The 26488-nt window shown below is 49.0% G+C and overlaps 7 protein-coding genes across 7 annotated transcripts, besides 1 other annotated feature; 3 read left to right on the top strand and 4 right to left on the bottom strand.

The window, feature by feature from the left end:
- The first annotated feature begins 5017 nt into the window (after positions 1-5017).
- Positions 5018-5037: a microsatellite.
- Positions 5038-6385: 1348 nt separating this feature from the next.
- FPSE_04714 (uncharacterized protein) lies at positions 6386-7647 on the top strand (the record flags this gene model as incomplete). Its single annotated transcript, XM_009257832.1, has 7 exons — positions 6386-6411; positions 6473-6575; positions 6629-6777; positions 6831-6887; positions 6938-7087; positions 7135-7560; positions 7608-7647. The coding sequence occupies 7 exons, from the start codon at positions 6386-6388 to the stop codon at positions 7645-7647; spliced, it is 951 nt and encodes a 316-aa protein (XP_009256107.1).
- Positions 7648-9725: 2078 nt separating this feature from the next.
- On the bottom strand, positions 9726-10408 carry FPSE_04715 (uncharacterized protein; the record flags this gene model as incomplete). The annotated part of the gene is made up of 3 exons (XM_009257833.1): positions 9726-9957; positions 10020-10104; positions 10165-10408. The coding sequence occupies 3 exons, from the start codon at positions 10406-10408 to the stop codon at positions 9726-9728; spliced, it is 561 nt and encodes a 186-aa protein (XP_009256108.1).
- A 598-nt stretch (positions 10409-11006) lies between these two features.
- On the bottom strand, positions 11007-12193 carry FPSE_04716 (uncharacterized protein; the record flags this gene model as incomplete). Its single annotated transcript, XM_009257834.1, has 2 exons — positions 11007-11937; positions 11997-12193. The coding sequence occupies 2 exons, from the start codon at positions 12191-12193 to the stop codon at positions 11007-11009; spliced, it is 1128 nt and encodes a 375-aa protein (XP_009256109.1).
- A 1959-nt stretch (positions 12194-14152) lies between these two features.
- FPSE_04717 (uncharacterized protein) lies at positions 14153-15122 on the bottom strand (the record flags this gene model as incomplete). The annotated part of the gene is made up of 2 exons (XM_009257835.1): positions 14153-14272; positions 14328-15122. The coding sequence occupies 2 exons, from the start codon at positions 15120-15122 to the stop codon at positions 14153-14155; spliced, it is 915 nt and encodes a 304-aa protein (XP_009256110.1).
- A 528-nt stretch (positions 15123-15650) lies between these two features.
- On the top strand, positions 15651-16420 carry FPSE_04718 (uncharacterized protein; the record flags this gene model as incomplete). Its single annotated transcript, XM_009257836.1, has 2 exons — positions 15651-15844; positions 15895-16420. 2 exons carry the CDS (start codon positions 15651-15653, stop codon positions 16418-16420), a joined length of 720 nt encoding a protein of 239 aa, XP_009256111.1.
- A 178-nt stretch (positions 16421-16598) lies between these two features.
- On the bottom strand, positions 16599-17897 carry FPSE_04719 (uncharacterized protein; the record flags this gene model as incomplete). The annotated part of the gene is made up of 1 exon (XM_009257837.1): positions 16599-17897. One exon carries the CDS (start codon positions 17895-17897, stop codon positions 16599-16601), a length of 1299 nt encoding a protein of 432 aa, XP_009256112.1.
- Positions 17898-22583: 4686 nt separating this feature from the next.
- FPSE_04720 (uncharacterized protein) lies at positions 22584-25743 on the top strand (the record flags this gene model as incomplete). Its single annotated transcript, XM_009257838.1, has 5 exons — positions 22584-23048; positions 23192-23516; positions 23574-23786; positions 23840-25602; positions 25654-25743. The coding sequence occupies 5 exons, from the start codon at positions 22584-22586 to the stop codon at positions 25741-25743; spliced, it is 2856 nt and encodes a 951-aa protein (XP_009256113.1).
- Between the last annotated feature and the right edge of the window lie 745 nt (positions 25744-26488).

Below are 26488 nucleotides of genomic sequence, written 5' to 3'. Positions count from 1 at the left end.
GGCATCATTACTGCTGATAAGATGCTTGCTGGCTCCGTCAGACGACAGCGTGTCAATAATCCACAGGATATTGGATACTGGTTATGTACAAGGTTTGTCGGGACACACATACCGCATGTACAGTCCTCTTTTCTTCAAAAGACAATGGCCCGTATTCTTGTACTGTAAGTATCAACGGGTCATGCAACCAGCTGGCAAAGCGTTCGTCACACTCATCTGATAAGCCTATTGCATTTGAACTTGGTAAACACCAGGCAGCAACAGAACAATTTCACTAACTGTCAGCTCTTGCGTTCAGACACAGCAATGACTCGTGGGTCAGATTATCACCACTCTAGGATGCTGGACGGATTGATGCAGGCACTCTGTTAAGTACCAAGTACAGTACAGTACAGTCAGTCTCTAGGTATAGTGCGATCCGAGGGAACGGTACAGCCTAGTCCTTAGTAGGTTGAGAAGGTGCCAGCTAACTTTCGTCTCGTATCAAGGTCCTCGCGACAGGGACTAGTGTCGTGCCCAAACTCATGGACGAGTCCGAAGACTTCCACACACACATTCACCCATTCCTTCCTCCCTGGATCTTCGGGGATAGAGGCGGTGAGGGGTAACACATCCATGTTGGATGGGCAATTGAAGCTAATCATAGTGGTCGTCCCAAAAGCAGATGGTACCTTGGCTGTTATTACAGGGTACAGTAGTCTGGTAAACCCGCCTGGCTGGCGATCTTGTATTCTTCGTCTTGCGGTAGTTTGAGCTCATAGTTGGTGCTTGTTGTATGGCTGCAACTTCGTGCCTATGGAATGTGTGTGTGGTCATAGGATGACAAGACCAAGCACTAGAACTCGTGAATCGGGGAACAGCTCAGAAGTCGTGTGGAATATGTCGTCGTCAATTTGGTTCACGCTCGATGATAGTGCGGAAAGGCTGCCCGACAATGATCGACTTGTCCTTTTTGCAACTCTGTTGTCAAAGACTTGCACTTTGGGAACGCTAGTACGCGTAGCGTGGACTTGTTCCCATCAGCGGAATTGTCGCAGGGTGGATTCTATGAGTATCACCTAGTGTGCTGTTGAGCAATTATGGATGTGGGAATGTTGATTTGGGGCTATACCCCCAAGTATTAAGATTAGAAAGTGTCATTTTGTGGACATCACATATGCCTGTCGTTTGTTCAAACTGTGCGTGGACTCGAACGACTGGTTGCACGACTTCACAACTTGTCGAAACAGGTTCAGTGGGATCTGTGTGAAGAAAGAACATATCTGACCCAATCCTCTGGTAATCTTGGTTAGCGTGGGAGCAGGCAGGGTCAGGGATGCATGTAACCAACAGTCCTCCCTCATCTTGTCCTCTTTTAGAACTTGCATGATGTTACTCCGTACAACTTGGGTAAACCCATCATGGGCTCTGATTGGTGCCATTTCATAGGGACTCGGGGGGACTACCTACCCGTCGGACTCAAAGCGGCCATGAGGAGTTCCGAGAACTAACATCACTTACAGCTCTTGGCCGAACTGCCTGGCACCAAAAGCAGCAAGTCGTAGGAGACACAGATGATGGATGGTCTAGCAACCACTCGACTATTACTTTTGAGTTGTGCTGACTTGGAAAGAGGACTGCGCATGAGCAAGCTGTAGCGAGCAAAATGCCCCATGGAAGTTGTTCAAAGGAGACAAGCAATGTATCTTTAAGACGGAAACCACTGGCAATCTTTAATCTGCTAGCCCCAAACTCTTCAGATTAGGGGCTGGTTGATTGAGTACGACACAGGGATACGGTGTTGGTTGTTGTCCTGCCCATATTCACATAGGAAATGTGACAAGGAGGACATGTTGCTTTTTCCCTTGGTTGCTAGCACGGTAGTACTGGCCTAAGGATGTTTCGTTGTGGTCTCATGGCCTTTGTCGTCCGTTGAACGTCGACAACGATGGATGACTCGTTACGCTACACAGCCAGCCAGTCGGACAAGAGCTGAGAATCAGACATGGCAGCAAAATACTGCATAGCAATGTCAGATCAGCATGCAGGCCATGGGCGAGAAGTCAAAGATATGGCGACCCCATGGGTCCATTGCGAGGGTTTGGCTCATTGCAAATCCGATGCGCTGGTTAGAATGGGGAGTGCCCTAGTAGGGCTATGACTTAGATCGACCGCAAGTTACCAGGATGTGTACTGGAATAAGTTGATCAAGCGATTAAGCTGTGTGCCCAGGGCTGCTTTTCTCCTTTTCTAACGCGCTTCAATCCTTAAGTCGATGGTTGAAAAGGATCTAGCCAAAAAGGTAACGAAAAGAGAGAAAGAAAAAAACAGGCATAGCTTAGAGTAGGTTAGTGCGTCGGTTACGGTTCGACATATTACTATGTAGTGGTAACGTTGCGAGGGTTCCCAAGTCGGCAAACCTGGCCATGTTTATGACCTTTTCGTATGTTATCCGTTGTGTAATAGCGAACTGTTGGTTAAAAAAAGAAATCAGAGATGAATGGAAGCGAGTTCTCCAGACTGGTAATGAGCGGCACACATGCATGTCTGATCAGGTATCTAATCTGACAGTGCTACTTCCAAGGTCCATCGGTGAGGAGAGATTAACTTAATAATGGAGTAGGACTTCCCAAACGGGACAGAAATCAAACCGCAGCAGGACATGGGGCCAAATAGCGCTAGAGCCCAACGCCAACAATTTAAGAGCGAGCCTTGGGTAACAGGGGTTCCGAGCGCTAGTTTCGCGAAGCATTCCTCTAGCGCAAGGAAGCCCTGAAATAGCGGTTTCGTGCAACCAAGGCCTGCAACAAGCGGGTAATGCAGCAGGTGGCGGCGACGGAGCATCTCAGTGAACAGTGAGCGAGCGCCGAGCGGGCACTAGGGAAGTCACCCAAGACATCGGGTTGACTTGGTCGTGCGCATGTACAGTGGCTGTAATGGACTGCAGTGAGGCGAGTGACGAGATTTGGATATTTTATTAAAGAAAGAATTGGACGGGGAAGTCTTTTTTTGTTCCGAGTTGACGGCAGCATCACCTGATCACCAAGGTGGAAGGGCCAATTGGTCTTAGCAGTTTCCTTCCTTCCCACCCTGTTGCGAGCCGCTTACCGTTGATAGAGGAAGGCGACTACCAACCTAAGCCATTGTATTCAGAACATCCCAACTTGCTGCGACATGAGACAGGCATGGCCTATCAAGTGACATATAATCCAAGACAAATTCCTTTCTAAATTGGACACACGGCCCAATGATATTTGGTTGCGGACAGCATCCGTGAGCAGATATGCCATTGACCAATAATCTTACATGTTGTTTAAATCTCAAAACTGATTGAAAAAAGAAAGCAGAGGGGCGAGTCAATATCGACTGCTGTATACTGAGTCATGGTCTGGGCAAGACTAGAGTTGAACATGACGAGCCTGTTGTTTGATACCCATGAGAACTTTGGTCTCATTTCGCAGGGTTAGATCAGTCGATCCATCCAATTATCAGATCAACAGCTAACTGAATAGCAAGTCCCTCTTCAATGGCCCTTGTTCCCTGTTGGTTTTATGCTAAGATCACTAGAGACAAGACCGCTGCCGGCTAGGGGCATCGGTATCTTACCCCGAAACACAGGCGCTTCCAACCAACAGCGGTACCCTGTCCTCCACAATGACAGCGATCACTGGCTGATCGCGGCGCGGTTAGAGTAATGGAACCAACGCGAACGATGAAGTCAAACGGCAAATGTCCATGTTATCGACACTGGCGGATGGTACGTCTTGCCTGGGCTGACAACAGGGCAGCTGAATTATGACGCCGGAACAAGAATATATAAGAGCCAAGGTTCTTGAGGGAGAAATTCCCAAGCACCTGAAAGTTTGTTTCGTCCGACAAGTGAGATCCGGCACTGATCTTTCACGCTGATGGTGAAACAAGGTCACACCGTGGCCCAAAACACATACCGGGAGTTTGGAAAGGCAAACGACCCCGAATATGAATGTGGTTTTGAGTGGCACATAATAACAAACCCTCGTTTCCGCCATAGAAACCAACGTCACAGGCCAGCAAAGCCACGACATGGCCTCCAGCCCTCTAGGCCGAGCTAGGCATGCGGTGGAAGAGCTCGATGCGATGCAGGTGCTGCAGGACCTGTCAGCCAGACTGTGTGCAGTCTGTTACTGTAGACTATGATGTGGTAGGTATGGACGGGTAGGCAAGGCAAGTTAAGTTCCTTGCATCACGGACAGCGGACTAGTATTAGTGGTTCTCCCTGTTCATACGCATATCGTGCCCCGCCAGCCCAGTCAAAGCTAATACTGTACCCATTTCAGTCCAGCCATATCGCGGTTGGTTTACCCCCTGCCTCTGATGACTTGTGGTGTTGAGGCGGCGGTTTGGCCCTACCATTTGGCCACACCCCTGGCCTGGTCTTGGGCATTCATTTCTCTTTCTTTAGTTATCGTTGCTTGACTGATTGATTCTCCAGTTCGAGATTCCAGTGAGAAACCGCCAACAAATCCATTGTTGGTTAGAATGAAAGTTGGTGAGCGGGCCGCAGTGGGTAGGCCAATTGCTTGTTCCAAAAAGGTGCGGTTCCAATGCTAATCTTGTATGAAGTAGAGCTACGTAAGAGCAGGGCATCATTTTCCACTGCATAGGTAGTAATGGAGGGATGGATGGGTTGATTAGTTATTGTTGCTATGCCCATCTATTCTGGTTAGTTCATGCCACGTCCCCTTTCAACTCGTCAGATGCTCCAGGGATGGTAACACAAACCTTCAACCGCTTCTCGAGGCGCATGATAGTAATCACAATAAATAAATAACAAGCAACACTCGAGTCGACTCGACCAACAGCTCTTGAACTGGACAAGGGGGTGTGATGTAAAAAAAAAAAGACGGAAGGATGGGTGGGAGGACCCTCAATAGCCACACCCACAGGTCAGGTCCCACGTTCAACTGCTCCTTAATGCCTGTCCATCTCTTGTAGAGCCTGTACTTGTACCTCGACCGCTGTGCCTGGGCTGGTCTGGGTTCGTACCGGACTGTACCTGCCTTTCCTTTCCTTTCCTTTGGTGACCGCATTGTAAGTCAATGGCAGGAGCTCCCATAATGTTAGTTGTACCTACCTCCTACCTTACCTTCATCCATGTCATGCTCTGTCCTGCGCTCCAGTTCCAGCTCCAGCTCCACACTTCGGCCAACAGCAATAAGTATCAACAACCTTCCTCTCATCTTCTCCAGCTTCCTTCTCGACCGCGACCCTTTTTTTCTCTGCCATTGACATTATTTCCTTCCAGCTGCGACTTTTTGCAATTTCATTCATACATCTCTGACCAACGAGATATCAATTGTCCAGGCAATCGCGTTCCTAAAGAAGCCTAGGAGAACAAAAACCCCTCCTACAATCTTCAAACTCAACTTAGCTGGACTGGTCTTCGTCCAACAACCAACCACCTTACGTTCTGCACCTTCACCCAACGGAATCGTGAAGAGAGGGAAAACTCACACTGAAACCTGCCGAACAAGGTCTTTTGTTGGATTGCAGATCTTTTTTCTTTTGCATATTTGAAACCGACCAAAAACCAGAAGTCTGCTACCAGCGTTCTGCCTGTTGTCAGTTTGACAATTCGCATAAGCCAACCTTTCAAACATCTGCCTTTAATCGACAGCCCATTATCAACCATCCTTGTTGTTTCTTGGGTAGCTCCCGGATATATCTCCTACACGGAGATCAGCTTCACATAATCTCAAGTCCGAAGCTGTCTTTACTTCAGTAAGTGTTAATGCTATAAACTGCGGGTACGAGGGGTCTCAAGCATCTTTTTCTCTCCTTAATCATGTTTTACCAATGGGCTGTTACTCGACACAACTGCTGGTAGTCAACACTCTGTATACCGTTCGCAAGGCCGCTGTGGAACAGTGGCGTATGACTGCTGTGCTTTGCCAGCTCTTAATGTTGTTCGGTGTTCTTTGGATCATTTTAGGGTCCATGCCCGGATGATCCTCAAGTTGTTGAAACAGCTCATTGAGGCCTCGTGGTGCCTGCGAAACTTGCTGTCCTTCTCCTGAGAACACAAATAATGCACGCTGCAGGTCCTTCAGCTCCTGCGGTGTCCATCGTCCAGCGTCCATTCCTCGCGTTGTTCTTTTCCTCAATAACCTTTCGCGTTGTCTTTTTCTTATACATCCCTCATTTGGTGGATCTCAGCTTATTACATTGCATTCGTTCATCTGCTAACATTTCCAGCCATATTCTCCACCACCACTAGAAACTTCGCTCATCCTGGATTCGAACACGCAGGCCAAATTGCGTGCGTTATCTGCCACAGCCAAGCCACCTTGCGCTGTTGTCTTGCCTTTTGGCTTTCGTGATTTACTCTGATCTCGTACAAGACGTGGGACCTTCCACAATTTCCTCTATGGCTGTGATGCCTCCACCAAACAGGTACGCTAACTTTCATAAAGTGCTCTCTGGGGATCAATCAAACTTATCTTCTGGACTATAGTGTAAATGGGTCAGAGAGGAGATATCTCGAAGATGGCATATGGCAGCATGGTCGTTTCTACGGGTCTTGGAAACCAGGCAAATACTTGTTTCCCATTGATTCGGTGAGTTGTCTTCTCTCAAGATGGCGAAATGTGTATTGATAAACGACTCTTAGGAAGAGTTGAATCGCCTTGATATTTTCCACAAGGTTTTTCTTCTCGCTAGAGATAACAAGCCGTTTCAAGCACCAATTCAACGGAAAGCGCCAAGGATGATGGATATTGGTACCGGAACAGGCATATGGCCGATCAATGTGGCGGAAGAGTCTGTTTTCTCCCCATCTACAGCGACTTGAGCCATTCGCTAACATGATCTAGATGCTTCACAGACGCCCAGATAATGGCTGTTGATCTAAACCAGATCTTGCCAGCATTGTAAGACTTCCCAGAACGTTTTCTTCTGGGGCTTCCACTGACGAGAACAGGATCCCTCCAGGAGTATTGCCAAAGCAGTATGATATAGAGGAACCCGCATGGGACTCATTATACACAGATTGCGATTTTATACACATGCGGATGTTATTGGGAAGTATCCAAACAGACTTGTGGCCTCAAGTATACCGCAATATATTCGAGTAAGTTCAGTATTTTTGCACAAGTTTTGTCGCTAACTGCTGATCAGGCACTTGGCCCCAGGCATTGGCCACCTGGAACACATTGAAGTTGATTGGACACCCCGGTGTGACGATGATGAGCGTCCTGCGAATTCCGCATTCGAGAAGTGGGCAGAGCTTTTCTTTGACGGGATGGACCGATTCAACCGCATCGCTAGAGTTGTGCCTCAAGAAACACGGCAGTTGCTTGAAGCCACAGGTTTCACAGATGTGAAGCAGGAAATGATCCGTGCCTATGTCTGCCCCTGGTCTTCCGACCGACAGGAGCGGGAGATTGCCAGGTGGTTCAATATTGGACTATCTCATAGCCTAGAAGCTTTGAGCCTGAAACCACTGGTTGAGAAACTTGGCTGGAAGCCCGAGGACGTTCGTAAGCTATGTACAACAGCAAAGCGCGAGACCTGCGTTTTACGATTCCACACTTACTGCAATATGTAAGTTTCCAGTCCCTCTTTGTTATATCTAGCTAACAAATTTGCAGCTATGTCTGGACAGCGAGGAAGCCTGGCCCGCCACAGTAAAGCCACGGCTTTGGCTCAGAAGAGATTGCCAACGCAGGACACAAATTCGGGGCATATCTCCATGAAGCTCACAAGCACCATCTGAAATCCACCAAGGCAGGAGTTTAGTAAGGCCTTGTTCTTCAATTCTTGGCTAGGGTAGTTGTGAGCCCAAACCGGCCCTGAGCAAGATGGCGTGGTTACAGGCGCGGTGAGCAACAACACCCTGGCGGTTCCTAAATGATACCACGATTTTCCAAACATGTTACAGTGCTTCTCTCTTCTCATCCTTCGGCTGTCCCTCGAGTTTCAAAAAACGCTTCTCCTTAAAATGAGCGTGGCACTGACGGTTAACGACAAGGATCCTAGTTGGTATCACCAACAGCGGGGTTTTGATCACATCAACCTGTCAACCCTTATGAAGAAGCCTGTCGATCGGGCGAAATTATCTGACCGCTAGACGCTAGTCACCAGGTCAAAAATATTTGCCAAGGGGACCATTCCCTGAGCGCGTATATTTCAACGGCTCCATTGTGGTTACGGCGCAGGTTGAGAAAAAAGGACTGCGCTGCCAAGGGCCAATCCGGAACTCCATAATAGGTCCGCACACCTCGGGACGGGCCTCGTTCGTTTCGGGGCTCCAGCCCAGGCCAGGGTGCGGATCGCACGGATGACTCGACCGGGCCACACTACGTCCCCTGTATCTCATACACGATCTTCGCGCGCGGTTGTGCCTTCCTTCATCTCTACAACATCCTTCAGTCGGGGCTATGGTTTGTTAGACGCCCGGCCAACTTGTTGTGTGGAAATGGGGCATTTAGGCGAATGAAAGGGCCCATACCCCGGATCTGTACTTGCTTCCAGAAGCAGAAGGTGGACAACAGGGTCGAGATTCTTGGAATGATGGCGATATGATCTAGAAGATCCCAATTGAGCATAACTCTTCGCAAGCCTTACCCCAGTTGAGCTATATAACCTCTGTGTATATTTACCGCAAAGTATTGTCCCCATTCGTGGGATACCAACGTCTCTATAAACCAATATGACGGCATCTACCGAGTCCTTGATTGACCAAGGCTTCACCTGAGTCAAATAGTCGTTGTCGCGATGAGATGACGAGCGTAGATAAATACTGGACTACGTTCTGCCTTTAACTTTAACTTCTTGAAAAATCTGGTGCATCTAAACCGTCTGGAAAACGATGTGCAAAACCCCATCGTCACAATGGTGTATATTGCTTCTTTTGACATAAGCTTATACGTTGCCGAATTTTGTTTCGGCGACCGATTCAGGGCGATTCTCGGCGCAGCAGATCTGCATCTGGCTGTGTAGTCTTCTCGATGTGCATGATACGTAGTCCCACTGAGTTGGTCCTGCAAACTTTATCTTATTTCAATCCGAAGCAGGTATGGAATATCACGTTTGATGAGTTTGCTGACCTATGGTGGTTTGTCGGTAATTGGGCCTCGAAAAGATGGGTGTGATTTCGAGTGGGGGAGGGAGGCTCTTCAGACACACTTTGGAGGAGCTTTCGAATTTAACTTTCTGAAACTCGAGGGGGGGTTGGCAATCGTTGTTACAAGAAGCAATACAAATGTTTCAGCATTTCTGTTACAGTCGAGGAGGGGCTTGAGCCATGACCACCATCGACAAAGCTCATCAGACAAGGCTGCTCAGCAAGGCACTTCAAGCTGCTCACGCCGATGAACCAATGCAAGGTGGTGGTTCAATAATAGATCGAGTGCATCATGGGATAAAATAGTACAATACTTTACAAGGTTTCTTTCATCAATAAGGGTCGTTTCGTTATTAGATATCATTGTCGAAAGCCCTCCACAGCGGGGATCACCCGCCGCAGCTTGATTGATGTACAGTTCTACAAAAGAAAGATGCTCAGGACAAACATCGAGGTCCGGTGAGACCGGTATTCCCAAGTCTCCCAGTTTTCAACTCCCCCGAAACAATCAGTCTCCAACCAGACCCTCCCAGACGTCCTTAGCCAGGAAGGCCCATGTCTATAGTCCATTCGTCCTTATTTGCTCATCACGGTCCAGCACCGATTGATCCTTACAACTCCTGCTCCAATACAAGAGACCCGTTTAGTGGTGAGAAGAGACTTCGCCGCGGTAGCCGACAAGCTTGAATCGACCAATCATCTCACCAACGGTAAAGAAACCGAGGACCTCAGCCGCAACGACGCCGCCAGCAGCAAGCTGGGCAGGGCCGATATTCCGCACCTGCTGGACAAGGTTCTGAGAAGACTGGATGATGGTACGGTTCTGGATGGACTTGATGAGGTTTTGGTAGGTGGTTTGGAAAGTGGCCATGTTACTGTTGGACCTGCATTAGCCGATTATCCCGCCATAACGAGGCAATTCTGAATTGTAACTCACGGAGGGCTCATCTTCTGGTTGTGGAAAACAAACTTGCCGAGCTCGAGGCCGACCTTGGAGTAGTAGACGACGAAGGGGACTTGTCCTGTTTGAAATGTCAGCACTCAGCGGTCGGCAACTAGGTCCCAAGCGATGATGGACGTACGCTCGACGAAGCCGATGATCTTGCCCGTTCGTCCGCCGACCTTGCCCAAAGTGCTAGCAACACCCTTTGCGTAACCAGCAATAGCAGGACCAGCAGTAGATGTGACACGCGATAGACCTTCTTGGGCTCTGGTGGCAGCCTGCTTAGCGTTCTCGGCAGCCTTCTGAGCAGTGGTGCTCTCGAAGCGTCGGGCGGCGACACGTAGAGCCGGCGAGCGGAGCATGGGACGAGCGACGGAAGACATTGCGGCGGTTAAGACTATGAAGAGAGTGCGAGATGCCTCGTAGATTCGAAATCGGAGCTCCTCGGGGTGGAAAGACCGGCTGCGGGTGGTCAATTGATGGAGTCGAAGCTGGTCGTGATCTTAAGTGAGGTCGTCTGAGGGAGAAAAAAAGCTCGGGAGAACTCGCTGGATGGTGGTTGGACGGGAGCCGACAGTGATGCGCTAATCCTCTTATGGTACAGGTACCCGCGCTCCCGCTGGGCGAACGGGCAAACACCTCTATGAATTCACTCTTATAAACCTCTATTCTAAGATCTCTCCAAATATTTAACGAGGCAGAAAACTATTCCTCTTCTTTTTATTCCATTACAAGGTCTTACTATTCAATGTCATTGTTACTAACAAGCGTCCATCATCGTTTCCTGCAACATCACTAGGAAAACTCTATCTGACATCATCACCCACGATTTATAATAAACACACAACAGTTCTTCGCGAATTTGTTAAATTCTCATGTCTATGTCCCAAAGAGGCTATTTACAGTCTTTTATTAGACTCACGCCTCGAAGTCAAAAGCATACGCCAAGCACCATATCCCTCTTAATCATCATTTCATATTTTATTCCAAGCTCTGGATCATGACCTTGATCGCTCCGGTCTTGGGATCCGCCGACGTCTCAAACGCCTTGATAGCATCCTCAAGCTTGAACTTGTGGGTAACCAGCTTAGAAAGGTCAACCACGTTGTTCTCGACCAGGCGGATGGCTCGGGGCCAGGTGTTGCAGTATCGGTACTGTAGCTGAATGTCTACCTCGCGAACACTTGCGCGCATGAAGGGAATGTTGATCTCATTCTTTCCGACGCCAATGATAAAGACCTTGCCGCCAAACTTGACAGACCAAACCGCAGCGGCGATGCTGCTCTCAACACCAGTGCACTCCATAGCGACGGTAGGCTCGACACCGCCGAAGCTCTTGACAATGGCCTTCGCGGAATCCTCAGCAGATAGTCTCTCGACCTTGTGAGTGATAACGCGAGGGCAGAGCTCTTTGGCAAATGCCAGTCGGCTCTCTGAAATATCGGTGATGACGATGGGTGAAGCACCAGCAGCAGCGCAACACTGGAGTGTGATCAATCCGATAGGTCCAGCACCGCAGATCAGAACAGGGTCTCCCAGACGAACCTCGGCCCTTTGCATACCGGCCAGAGCAACACTGAGAGGCTCGAGAAGAGCGCCGTTCTCATATGACATGTTTCCAATCTTGTGACACCAGACTGCGGGGTGGTTGATGTATCGGCGGAGCATGCCAGGGACGGGAGGGGTAGACAGGAACTGGACGGTCTCGCAACCATTGTATCGGCCAGTAAGGCAAGGCTCGCAGGTACCGCAGGGAATGTTGGGCTCGACAGCGACTCTGTCGCCAACCTTGAGATGACTGACAGAAGGGTGCACGGCAATGACCTCGCCGGCAGACTCGTGGCCCAAGATGTGATCGCCCTCGACAATCATGGGACCGATACAACCAGCGTGCCAGAAGTGAACATCGGATCTGTGTTCTTGTCAGCAAATGTTCTTGGTGAGGCAGGGACAAGGACAAAAACAACATACCCGCAGATACCAGTGCTTCGGATAGCAACACTGACCTCACCTTGCTTCAAGTCGGAACCGGACTTGACAGCTTCGGCGGAGGGCTCAGCAGGAGCAACCCAGAGGTCATGGTTGGGGTTGGTATAAACACCAACATTGGGCTTGAGAGTTGTCTTGACGTCCACGACTCCGTTACCTTCAACTGCTGAGGGACTCATTATGGGCAATGCGTGTAAGTCGTGGGTTTGGTACTAGTGTTGCGACGCAAGTCAAGAGTCTATGAGTTGAAGGAAAGCGAAAGAAGACACGAAGAGAGGTGACGAACACGTCCAAATCGAGGCGCAATGGCTCTTTAAATCATAGCACTACCCTCTCCTTGTACGGAGAAAAATTTGGGGTCATGCGCGCTGCTATGGGTATATGTTTGGTTGCCTGCTCGCAAGGCAAATCTGATTCCCCACGTTGAAACAAGAAGCCAGGGCCTTGAGATCCGGAACGCGCCAACAGCTCGCCCACGTCGTTCGTTTGAGGGGTTTGTGGGGTTATTGCCTCGGTGGAGGCTGTATCACCCACTGCATATTGTCTCCCGCGCCAATCATAGAAACCGGCCCGGGAATCCCAAGGCGCCATCCCACTACAACGGGCTTCTAGTGCAGACTGGTTGCTCTTTAAGATTCACGGTTGAATTGGCTCTACAGCTTTTGCCGGTCCTCTGGCCAAGCTCCTTCTGGGTAGATATCCGGCGATGCACAAAGCTGTGCCGCCGGGCCATAAGACTGCGAATACCCATGCTTGTCTTTAAAGAGTCCCGGCATATTGACGCAGGGCTCTCTTTTGCTGTTGCCGCAATGCCGTTTTGTTTAAACGCTGCCGACAACTTTCCGGGTCTGGCTTCTCCACACCCTAAAAAAGAAAGCAGTGTCTGCTTGACGTCGACAGTTGAGCGACATTCTTCCGGCGGAGCCACGGAGGTGTTGGTATCTTCAAGGCGGCTCTTAACTGGCACGGCTAATTGTGCAGTCGGAGCTCTAAGCGGGGCCGGATTCAGTAGTAGTGGTATTCAAATTCCCTATCTCTATCTTCTTGACTCAACGTTACCTTTTGGGTAAGTCCTTGCGAAAGCGAGACAGAACTTATGGCGAATAATATCCGAAAGCTTCCAGATCGCGACAACCGAACCAATTACGGTGTGCTTGAATGGCTTAGTAGTTGCAACGCTTCATCTTCGGATCCATGCGATCTGGCGCATGTTTGTTCAAGGTTAAAGTCTCGGCGAGCTGTACGTCTGCTAGGGTCCCCTACAGTTATGTGCGGATCCTTCTTCTTCCATTCAAGTCATAAGAACAATTCAAATCTCTTCCAGTCAGCTGCCAAACCTACCCAGTCAAGGTCGTTCCTGGTCTTTTAAGTCACTTGACGTCCAGGCATTGACGCGCTCAAATAAAGCAAAAAAGAAACAACAGAATTGAGCCGGTATCATGCCGCCCAATGCGTCTTGACTCCTGCACCTGCATCGTCAATCTCGTATAATAAGGCAGCAGAAGCGATAGCTCGAGACACCGACAAGCATACTCGACGTGGCCCAGTGCGCTCAAACTCTTCTCGAGTAGAGGCTATCTATTCCGGATCCAACATTTGTCGATTTCGAACAAGACCGGACCCAGCCTGCCCTCTTTTGTTTCGCACGGATAGTTGCGAGCCAGCTACATACATTAGCGGTGGATATCTCAAAGATACGGATCGCATTTTAAACAACTCGGGCTTCCCACTGGCTTGGATTACTCAATACTTACGTTGGCAAAACTGTCATCAAATGCTTTGGGTACAATGCGCTTGTAGTAACATGCAGCATCACAGTTTAGGGCTTACCACCGATCTCTTCGCTCATAACCTCGGGTCCGAATAGGTTGTTTCAACCACCACTGGAGTCCTTTGTTTTGGCAGTATTTTTGGTAGTATCTTTGCCAATTCTTTGAAATGGAGACATGAAACAGAAGCAGTTATAGCAGTCCTACTACGTGCGGCCGTTCCTAGACCATAACTACATCCCAAGGATAGCTCTTTGAAAAGGATAGCAAACATGAAAAGGGGAAAAGAGGGCATACGTGGGTATCGTCCAATTATCCGATCAAACTAATATACAGATAAGAATTAGCCATAGCCTCTCAGCCAGTGCATCATGCTGAGGCAGCCTGACCCTTTTGTTGCTTGAGCTTTTCCTCAAACTTTTCGAATTCCTGCAGGGCAATTTCCTCCTCTTGATCCATCACTTGTTTAACACCCTTGACCTCTTCAATCTAGAGCAATGTTAGTTTAGAAATGCGTGAGAGGAATATGATTGTCGAAACTCACATAATGCATCAGCATGCCCTCAATTCCATTTTTGAGTGTAACTGTGCTTGAGTCGCAAGTACGGCAAGCGCCTCGCAGACGCAAATGCACGTAGCCCTCGTCGTCAAAACCGCGGAAATCAATATCTCCACCATCCTCTTGGATGGCTGGCCGAATCCGTGTCTCAAGAAGTTCCTTGATCATGCCAACAACTTCACTGTCGTTCTCATTGTAGGCAAGACTGTCCTCCTCAACAGGAGCCCCAGCCTCTCCCTCACGACGCTCGGAAATGGTAACAATTTGCTCGCCCGCAGTGATAGCTTCGGTAATAAGTGCAAATATCTCGGGGCGAATGTGCGCCCAGTTGGCGTCGGCAGCTTTTGTGACGGTTATAAAGTCAGCACCATAAAAGACCGAAGTGACTCCATCAATGTTCATGAGCTTGGCGGCTAGAGGAGAGGGGTGCGGCGGCGAAATCGTTGCTCGAGGGTTGAGGTATTCGATGAAAGGCGTAGAAAATTCCTCGGGCACAACTCGATGGTTTGGTAGAAACTTGAGGGCATCCGGGTTCGGGGTATTCTCTGTCTGGATGAATATGGTTCGGACGCCGCTACCGATACCAGCGAGACTCGGTGTTGCCGTCTTGACGATGCGCTGTCGTTGCGCAAGTGGTCGCAAGCCAGAAGAGATGGAAGGAATCTGTGATCGAACTGTGGCCATTGAGCGAGTCCATCGTGGGACTGCTCGGGAGGATGTCTCCGTGACAGGCCGAGTGAGAGTGGCCAATGTCCGTGACATGGTTCTAGAGGATGCCATGATGTAGGGATTGAAGAGGGTGAGAGTCGAAGGAATGGACGATATCGCCACTAGAAGACAAAAGATTCCAGAAAGTTTGGAGAGATCTATGAAATATACGTCTTATGGTGAGGTTAGGTCAAGAGAGAAAACCGTTTCGGACTTGACGGTTATGATATCGCAACTTTTCGCCGCTCTCGGTAACCTATTGTCTAAGCCGTGATTGGCCTGAACATTAGTAATGTGTGAGCTTCTTATGATGCAAGGGCAAGTTTAAAGTCCTCATGTGAAAGCACGGACCAGGTCCTGGTTATTCTTTTTTTTCTATTGCCGTTGCGTCCTGAGCCGAAGCGCGCAATGACGCGGGGCGGTCTTGGACCCCTTGAACTTTAGGTATGTTTGTATTGATTGATCTGTTTTTTTTTCGTTTACTTTTTTCTTTTACAGCTTCCATCATTCTTTAACAACTCCATCGAGAAAAAATACCAAGCTATTGCTTTAATCACGATTGGATTTTTAAACAACATAATTGCTTGCTATATTACCACAATGTCAGAACAACAAGAGCAACAAGAAACGCCAGATGTTCCGATTCTTCAATCAGAAGAAGCTCCTACGCCAACTGACCAAGCTCAGACCGAAGAAGTTGACAAGCCAACGACAACAACACCAAACCCCTCGCTATGTGGTATCTGCAACACGAATCCGCCAAAGTACAAATGCCCTCGATGTCGTCTTCCATAGTAAGTTTATCTCTGTAACCAAAATGAATAATCGATTAACAAGTTTCAAGCTGCTCTGTCGCATGTAATAAGATCCATCGCGAGAACCACCCTCCTGATCCTGAAGTCATAACCCAACCCGAACCTTCACAACCAGAATCGCAATCCCAACAAGTCTCGGAGCCCCGACCCTTTGACCCTTCGAACCCCTTTCAAGCCCTTGAAACATCCGAAAAGCTTCGTCTTCTCTTCCGAAAGTATCCCGATCTGCCTGAACAGCTCCTTAAAATCGATGCTGCTACACTCCCACCTGCCGAGAGCAAACCCGCTATTCCCGCTTCGCTTTTAAAGGGCCTTCCACCTAAGCAGGAGGCTTGGAATCACGATATCGGCATACAGAATGGCAAAGAGGCTCTACGCAAAGCGCGGCGTGCAGGCGGCGAGAAAGGCGATGCTATCCGCGAATACTCAGAGCTCATCCTCCACCTTATAAATACCGGAAGCGCAAGCGCAGACGTGGACAGCATTCTAAGACAGCAACTTGCACAGGAAGACACAAAACTCATCGAGCGCTTGATGCAACAGGAGAAACGATGAGCTCGCTAGTCTGCTTCAAGTCATTCACGGAATCACAGGATATAATTGTTTGGTTCGGCGCAAAAGAACGTGTTGGTTGATATTAAATAAACGATGGAAATACTACAGTAATGGGTAGGCTATTATTTCTCATTCACTATTAACTGTCCACCATGCTGTACATTCGTCCACTATTTTGCTAATGCATGAATCGCTTAAGGAACCCAGGCTTTGGCGACTTTTGTGAGTTTGTCGTCTGTAACGCTGTCTCAATGACATGAGGGCCGTCTTTCTCATCCTTCGGTTTTTGCTGGCTTACACTAGTCTTTCGATGCTTGAGACCTCCCCACTTGGAGTCTCGTTGGACCTTTGCGGATTGATCACTCTGCGACCAGTCCACACGGTGTATTTCAGCTGTGTGCTGAGGGTTTGGGACATTGACAAAGCTGCCTCTTCGCGATCCAGAGGTTGCTGCGCTGGTCTCCGACCCTCGACGGTTGGGAGAAATATTGCCACCGAATTCCGACTTGAACGGAGTTGCTGGGCCAGAATCGCGCGTGAATGATGACGATGTGTCTGAAAAGCCTGATGAACTAGCAGAGTCTCGTCTTGTGCTGGGAGCATTGTTTCCCTGGAAGCCTCCAATACCTGTAGAATCTTGTCGAAATGGTGATGGGGGCTGGGGATCATTTTTCCCTGACATGTTGCCCGTGCTCATTCTTCTTGGTAGTTCAGGTCTATTGCCGTATGAACTCAAACGAGCATTTTGTTTCTTTTGCTGGGAGATTCTGTCGTTTGCATCGACGGTACCAGCCAATTTCGACTGGTTATAGCCACTTGACGTTCTACCAGTACATATGCTCTGTGCTCGTTTGTATTGTCTGTGGTACTCCTGCAACGAAATGGTAGCGTTGCTCATTGACCGAGGCCCAGGGGCAGGTCTCATGCCTTTGGGTGAAGTCTTTTGTGACAGAGTCTCCACAGTGGTGGTGCGAGCAAACTGCTGTGCTGCCACTTGAGGAACATGCTTGTAGGGGGCAGGTTTTTGAGCATTTCCAGTATCTTGGCTTTGTGCTTCATCTGTATAGTTCGAGCCCTTGAAACGGAATGCATCAAATATGCTACCCCGGCGTGGAGGCTTTCCAGGTGATGGCAGGTTCAGCCTGTCGCTGTCTCTCTTACAAGACGCTGAAGACACCGTGGTTTTCGCTGATGGACTTAGGCGTGTTTCGGGGATGGTCCTAGGTGATACGCCCATGCTCATAGCAGACAGCGGCGGCCTGGTAGAATTCTCGATATGAATTGAGGGACTGAGTTGATCATTGGACTCAACGGAGAGGCCACCCAACTTGGCACTCAACTCACTGGGGTCCAGTGGTTTAATCTGCAGTGCCGTTGGTCGGTGCCTCGGCTTTCCAGAGCCATTTGTAGTGTTTGTTAAGCTGTGAGGGGGATCCTCCACTGAGGCACCAGTTGTGTACAACATGGTTGTAGCCATGATGGGCAAGCTGGGCAACGAACTTAGAAGTGGATGTTGGATAGGATCCTAAATGATTGGAGACTGCTGTGATTGCAGCACAACACCAATCATATAAACGATATTGAAGGAAAAACTTGAGAGTAGTATCGTTGCCTTGTGCCGATAGAATGATAAAGGATGAACTGACAAATTTTCTCATGAATCCGCACGTTGGGTGGTTGGCGAGATAAATACATCCAGCTCGAAGCCTATGCTAGAGTAATACAGCACCAACAATCGTTCATTCCTCCATGTCAAAGTCTGTCAAGCAAGACCCGACCCACTGGAAGAAGGTTTGAGGTTGTCGGCGATGGCGGGCATTGATGTCGTGGCGCAACCAACTTGGACCCGGGGGCGAGTTCCTGGACCGGTCCGGGCAAAGCCATGTGCGCTCTGCGTTCCTGATCGCGGAAAAGGAGTGCCTCCCGCTGTCTGGTTAGTGTTTGACAAAACTTTATTCTTCAGAAACGGCTGTTTTGGGACATAGCTCACAAGAGCAAGGCTGGTTGTTGTTGGATATCCTCTCAGTAAGTTATGGAGCTACATGTACTGGCTCTCTCATTGCACACATGTGCATGTATGCATAGATGCAGGGTCCTGGGTAAGACACGGCGACTCATCTTGTCTCATAAGTCTCTGCTAGAGTCAGCAAGTCTACTTAACAAGCTCATTGCATGGGTAAACACACGCGCATATCAAGCTCTTCTGTGCATTAGCACATAAACACGACTTGGGGCCTCATGGTACACAATCTCTTGTAGTTTAGCTGCCGAGGGGGCATTGTAAATGTGTAATTGTCAATAGAATTCCACCCCGAGGGGCCAGACCTCATGATACTAACCTTACCAGACGCAGAAGAGCTTTAACTTTGTCGACATAGAAGGATGGCTATTGTTATCCTTGTTCTCTCTGTCAAGTCATCAGCCAGAGGGCAACTGGTCTCCCAACCAAATTATGAAGGGTGTTTCAATTATGGCATGACCAGGAACACAATCAATGCTCTGATAATTCCCGGATATTCAGATGCAGTACGTGGTAGGAATTTACAATGGCTTACTCAACCTTGGAACTTGATTGCAGCTCACGTCCCAGGTAGCGTCGTCTTGCACTACCCAGACAGCCAGCCAGCCAACATGCATTATTGACTTGAAATAGAGTTGTGACACCTAACCTGGCGGCGCCATGCTCCACGGGAGCGATCCATCCGTGCGTGGTCATGACAGGACAGAGGGCGGTTCGTGCTTCTGTCAAGTTGATAAAAGTTCCCGCTTTTGGGCGTGGGAATGTGCCAAGACAATTGTCGGGCATGTTTCCAAGGAACACCTCCCGGAGGTGGTTAACCATGAACCCGGATAACAGCTGCTAATCACTGAAGGATGCTTTAGCATTGTTAGTTGGGTGGATGCTGAATGACTGTAACATCTCGCCGTTCCTCTGAAATACCAGACAGACTCTCATTGAACATGAAACATAAAACGGGCAAAGTCATTCCTACCTTGGCATTCACAGTCTGTTGATGGCAATTCTGGCCTCTTTAGCAAGCCAGAATTCAAAATATTGGATTGCCAAATGGGACATAATAAGGCCAAACATATTCTGCTATCCTTTATCCGCTCCAAGTGACTCGTGGTCAACACATTCGGGGAATTGTAGTAGCAACATGAATCGGTGCCGGCCGATAGAAAAAATACGGATATGGAGTGTCCCCGTTAGCCGCTGACTATCAAAGTTTACAAGATGGATCGTTCGTCATGAATCGCGTGTACTGGCCCATTTAACTACCTATACAAGTCGTAAAGTCTCAGAGTATAAGAGTCAACCAATGGGTTTCTGTAGCCACACAATAAGCGAGGTGGAGTACGGAAACAGGAAAACGTCAATGGGGCAGCGAACCATACAGAGTTTAATAACTGGGAGCTACCTTGGGAGAGCCGGATCGATCTGCTTCATGTCTCATTCCGTCACCAAGAATGGAACGCAGTCGCAATGTTCTCAACGCTGGGGCTAGCAGGAAACAGAAAAGTTGGCCTCTCAGCTTTAGGGTATAAGAATAAACAACCTCAGTGTGATATGAGTAGCATAAGCTGACTTTGTAATTTCGTCTCTTATTATGCCTTGAGCGCCAACTTTTCTGGTATATATCATATGGTGGAAACTAACACCATGCGTTTGTAGCACAACAGGAGTCTAGATCCCAAGAGAACATTTGATCGGCATGTTTGAAATTAAGACACGACCAGTAGAGAGACTTATGATAGGATATAAGTTTCACATCGTTACCAAGACGTCAGAGCCCTGAGCCCCTGGTTTCGAGCGGGGTCCAAGGTCGGATTTAACTTTGAACAAGGGGACGATGCTTGAGGAATTCTTTTTGCTAAAGTCGAGGAGCCATAAGATCCGGCAATGGCTTATCACAGACTTTCTTTACAACCGTGAGTCTTTGAAGCCTTGGTTGGCTGATTAGTAGACCCCACATTCTGACTAGAGAGTGTCTCAGACTAAACCACGGTACCGAACTTATTCAACCGTATCCGATAGCTCGTTGTTGGTGATATAGTTCATTGGCGGCGGGGCTCAAGTTCAAGACTTAGAGTAGTAGTATAGCTTCATGAGAATTTCGAGTCGAACCGGTTCGACGGATGACGCTACCATCTTAATTCACGCAGAAAACACACTCTGCTTCTTTGCTTGTACACTCCAGCCCGTACAAGTACCTCAATCTCCCATCATCATGGAGGACAGCTGAAGAGATGCGGAGTGGAAGGACATTGGATACTGAAGTTGACTGGTAGTGTCAGGTGCAAGCTGAACCGCTCGGCATTCAATGTTTGGTGCTTTGCATTGGTTGATTTACGATCAGGTGCAGATAAGTGCGGGCAGGCGAGGAGCGAGTGAGGTACAGGCAAGCTGTTGCTGTCATGCAATGGCCATGTGGGCAGACCTGGCAAGTATGCACACCAGGTTGGTTAACCTTCCATTTTAATGACAATTGGTGGTCTGGTCTGGATGCAATGAGGGTTTGTGATTGTTCAGAATGAGCAAGGGTAGGTCCCTGCCGTATGCAGTGAGGTGTCTAATACAGCCAATCGATATGAACGCGCCAAAGGAGCACATGAGATTGGGTCCTTGAAGTGATTCCCAATGAAACGCGTCAACATCAACAACGCCAGAACCTGCAACCTGCAACCTGCTTCACAAGATGCTGAAGCACTGTCAACAACACAATTACGATGCAATTCGCTCTATGGATATGATACAGTTAATCAACCTAACTGTCGTCTTGGCAGGTTTGGCCTACTATCTATGGATAGGCCGTTTCGTACAGGAAGGACCCTTTTTTGTTTGGATTGTTTTGTTTTGTTTCATGGTGATGTGATATGCTTGCCGTTAATATTACTGCATATTGCTATTTATTACCGGATCTTCAACAGCCAATTTAACCCAAACGCCGAGACACTACCTATTGACCATCCTGACGCTTTGAACCCAGTTTCCTGAACTGGAAGTAGTCCACCCAACTAAGGCTCCCGTACCTTAGACCAACCGCTCCTAAAACGTTGCCTTTCCTTTCCCGATCCACGGGCTCGGTTCCAGCCAGCTTTCTCTCCCCTCTTTGTACCAGATTCGACATTTCGCGCGTCTGGCGGGAGCTTGTTGATACACACATATCCTGTGCTTCATTCCTTTGGGCGCGCTCGCTTCTCGGGAACCCCCTCCATTCAGGTCTAAACGCATCCACCAACGCATCCACCAACGCATCCACTCTTCAACCAAGCCGCTGGGTCCAACACAGCGTGTCTCCTGAACTGAGATCTGACGCCTCTGGCGCTGCCCTGCCCCTCCACGAAAGGGCATCGCAACGGCTATCTGCTGCGATACAGACGATACAGTGCAGGTACGGGTAGATTCCTGTCGGACGTTTCCTCGTGTCAACGCCCTTGGTTGTGTTGAATCACGTCAGTGTGAGCATGGCTGGCTGGACTAACATGTTGTGTTTCCAATAGGTTTCGACTACCTAGGTACTTGGAGATTGGTGTCTCAGTTGCGTCGCTTGGTCTTCATCGTGGGCATTGCCTAGGTACCTAAGAATAGTGCACCAGCATTTGTGCCTCAATTATTATATTTGTCCTGGCTTTGGAACTTCAATTGACTTGGTAGGCATTGATTTCCAATTTGTCCGTCAGGCCAGCCGACCTACAGCTCTTGTTCCCGTCGTATCTGCGCCCCAGACGTCAACCTCGCTAGTCAAGGTACAGTGCCACAACCACCAATTGGACATCGATCCAATCCCTTCCGTTGGTCCCTCACCTCTCAGGTACGTTGCTGTACCTGCGGTACAGTGCAAAGTCTTGTCGGTCAGTAAACTCGTCTCCCTCCCTCGTTTACTGGCATTCTGCTCTGCTGCCCTTTGTGTCTTGTCTCTCGTCACTCAAACCACAAGCGATTCTATCCCTTCTCGAGTTTTATCCCATCCTTTCCGCCTACCACGGTTCTGGCCCCTACCTATCTCACTGTAGCTCCTCGAGCGAGTTCTACGGCTTCTTCCCTCCCCGCAAACGCCACGAGATTTGTTCCCTCCATACCATATCTGCGTCGTTCGCATTTAATCTACCTTGGCCCCTCTATGCTTCTCTTGCATTCAGCATAGTCGCTGAAGTTGCGATCATGCAATCCAACCATGCTGGTCCGCAAAATGCTCACTCAACTCCAGGCCTTGCCGCTCCTGGCCCATACTCGACAGCCAGCTCGGCTTCTCTAAACTCCAATCTCGAAAGCGACTCCGATCCCTCAGCGCCTACCAGTAACCATCGAGACTCGGTCGGCTCAATCATCGACGATCCTTTCTTCCAGACATACGATCCAGCAATCCAAGCTGCTACCACATCCGAGGACGACGACAAATCTGATGGAAGCTCAGTCTACCAATCGCTAGACGACCAAGACCACGAACATCTTTTCCACGACACAAAAGGGCACAACTTCGGTAACCCTGCCAAGCCCGCCAAACGCAGAGGCCGCGGGGAAACAAGAAAGCCAGTCACAGACCCAGACAGCGATGATAACGAAGCAAATCAGCATTGGCCGCCTCCTCGTCGAGAATCTTTGACCGCTGCACCCTCGTCATACTGGGTATGTAACAAACATCATTTTATCACATGCCGCCCCGCTCTGCTCTAGCTTGCGCGGGGCACTGTTGCTCTGCATCGGGACGGGATCTGGGTATTGGAGGCAGTTATGCGACAGACGGCTGACCACAGCTTTATGTTTTACAGGCACAAACACCTCCAACCATGGAGAGTTTTAATATTGCCGTTATCGGTTCCACAGGCGTTGGCAAATCATCTTTTGTTCAGCGGGTCCTGGGCCTATCTCGACCACCCATCTCCAATGCCTCCAGTGTTCGCATGCTGGTTGATAACAACTCACATGCTGTAACTTTGCTCGAGCTGGATCTGGAGTACTTTGAGCTGAACCCTACGCAACCTATTCAGTGGCCCAAACAAATCAATGGACACATCGTCCCTCGAGTGGACGCTGCGCTCATCTTGTATGATGTCACAAACCATGAGTCTGTGCGTGAGCTTCCTCAAACACTAGGTATGAGATATACTTGTTATGTATGCTAAGGGGGCCATGCTAACTGAGTGATTGCAGCTGCGCTCACAAACTCCGGCCTACCTGCCAGCTTGGTGGCCTGCAAATGCGAGACACCCGAAGCTGAGTGGCAAGTTAACGCCGAAGCGATAGCAAGCCACACATACTTCAAGTCTTGCGTGTCTACCTACAAGATTTCGTCTACCGATGACATTGAGGTTGCGAAGACATGTCTGCACACCATCCTGAGGGCTGCTATGGCACATCGAAGAGGTATGCGCTTGGATTGAGTTCTTGGGAGCCAAGGTTTACTGACTGCGATTCAGAAGAGAATGGCGAAACAGTGTCGCGCAGAAGAGCGCAATCCGCTGCTAACCTAGAAGCCCCTGATATCGGCACCGGTCGTCCCATCAGCCAACATAGCAAGCACAGTCGAGCAAGCTCCGACTTCTCTTTGCTCAAGGGATTTTCCATTCCTACGATCAGCGAAGGCTATCGAACGCAGACTTCTCGTAGCCCTAAACGGGGTCAGTCTGCCAGTCCCAATCCCGAGGCGGGAGAACTCGGCCCGACGCAAACACTCAACAATATGCTCAGAACTCCCGGTATTCGGCTGGACAGGCCCAGCACCGATTCATTTCTGGATGTAGATGAGTCTGATCCAGAGTCATATCGTTACTCCGACGACATTCCGATACTTCAAAGAAACGACGACAACAGTCTAGATAAGCAAGCCAAGGCAGCAGGAGTGACGTTTGAGGAGCTAGTTGACCGTCTTCTCGCCCCCCGCTTGACTCGGATAGATAACAACTTCTCTGATGTGTTCCTGTGTCTTTATCGCAAGTTTGCGGCTCCTGGCGAGCTCTTCACTGCCATTTTGACGAGGCTGGATCAGGTGAGGGAAGACAAGACAGCGCACTATCTTTCCAAGACGGCAACGCAACTACGCATCATCGAAGTAGTGGCCAAATGGGTGTCGCTCTATCCTGGCGACTTCGCACGTCCGCAAACAAGACGAAACTTGGAAGAGTTCATCAGATATTTGAGTACCGAGCCGATTTTCTCCATCGCTGCGCAGCACATGCGGCGCCATCTCCAATTCAACGTGGTAGAGGACGATGACACTGGCTGGGCGAACTCGGATGAGGCAAGCGATAGGCTTGCGGGCGAAATCCTGTCAAAAGACATGAACGAGCTGTCATCTGGTGTGAGCGTGTTGACAGTGGAATCCGATACTGATGGGCGACCATCTGGGAGCTCGGAGGTTTCGCTTGCAGATCGAAGTAGCAGTGTCTCAAGTCAAGTGCACTTCCATACGTTCGAGGACTATGAGAGAGCGGCGGCTAGCTTGGAGCCCACAGACAATTTGCCCATGAACAAGTTCCGCTACCATATCTTCATGGACATACCCGCTGATGATGTTGCGGATGAGTTGACCAGAATCGACTGGATCATGTTTTCGTCTATCCGTATCCGAGACTTTGTTCGACATGTCAGTCTGTCGGCATCACAAAAAGAAAGATGCAAGAGTTTGCGCAATGTCAACAGGATGATTAACCACTTCAACCATATTGCGAAATGGGTTGCCAACATGATTTTATTACGAGACAAGGCCAAACACCGAGCGCTGATACTCGAGAAATTCATGAATATATCGCTTAAACTTCGCCAGTTGAACAATTACAATGGTCTGGCGGCTGTTCTAGCTGGTGTAAACGGAACAGCTATTCATCGGTTGAATCAAACAAGGGCGCTAGTACCAGCCGATATACAAAAGAGATTCGCTCGGTTGGGTATACTGATGGGAACGCAAAAGAGTCACTTTGCGTATCGTTTAGCTTGGGAGAATTCATCTCTTCCAAGAATTCCATTCATTCCTCTTCACCGAAGAGATTTGGTGTCCGCCGAGGAGGGAAGCAGAACCTTCGTTGGGGCAGAGGGAGACCGCATTAACTGGAAAAAGTTTGAGGTGCTTGGAGAGGTTCTGCTTCCGATGATGAAAAGTCAGGGCACATCATACCCGAATCTAGCCAAGCATGATAATGCACGAGAGCTGATTCTGGGTTGCCGAATGCCGACAGACGAAGAGGTAAGAAGGTCAAGCCAATACTGATCAAGACACTGCTAACAGATCAAACAGGACATTTATCAGCGCAGTGTGCATGTTGAAAGTGGCTCAGCTGGTTTTGCGGAGCCACCAAAGAAGAAATTCCCATGGTTCGCGAAGTAGTCTATTCATCAATTGCAAGGAGTTTGGGGAGCAAGCACAAGTGTTTATTATATCAAGGATGCAAATACCGTGGGGGCGCACTTTATAGACATTTAGTGGCTTCATAATTGTACAGACGACGGCGTGTTAGTCTAGTAGATATCTTGGAATATTCATCTTAGGACATAGGTAGTTGTTCAGGTCTTGGCTTAGTACCGTAGCACTGCATTATCACAATCTATACCTACTAAATACCACTTCAATCGCTCTTTCCTGGTCGATTTCCTATGTGCTGCTGGTAGGTCTGGTACCCGGGAGCACCTTCCTCGGTGAAAGGTATAGACAAAACGCAAGACCAACGGTTACAGCAGTTTACCAAACAACTCATCTCATGTTTTGGTATGCGCCTAGGACGAGGCAAAGATGTCCTGTACGCTGCGCCTACCAACGATACGTATAGTTGCAAAACAGGCAAATGTTGAACTTTCAGCAACATCGTCATTGAATATCGACCCTCCAGACGGTGCACAAAATATCGAAAACGCCAAAGATCTTCTATCAGCAGTCACAAATTCCCACCTATGGATTTCTCGCTCTGGGGTTTGTTGCATTGAGGTGTCCTTCGCCATTGACGGTCGTCCTATCTTAGAACCTGCTCATCTTGAGGGTCTCGCTGAAACGATCAGTAACTCCGAAGTATTTCAACAGCCTCTTCTCAATCTCAATCTTCCACCACTAACTCGAGGTTTCACCAGATTTGGGATCG

Source organism: Fusarium pseudograminearum, chromosome 1, assembly GCF_000303195.2.
Source record: "Fusarium pseudograminearum CS3096 chromosome 1, whole genome shotgun sequence".
NCBI classification, from domain to species: Eukaryota; Fungi; Ascomycota; class Sordariomycetes; order Hypocreales; family Nectriaceae; genus Fusarium; species Fusarium pseudograminearum.
The sequence above is the reverse complement of the archived record's forward strand: the minus strand, read 5'-3'. Positions and strand labels throughout refer to the sequence as shown.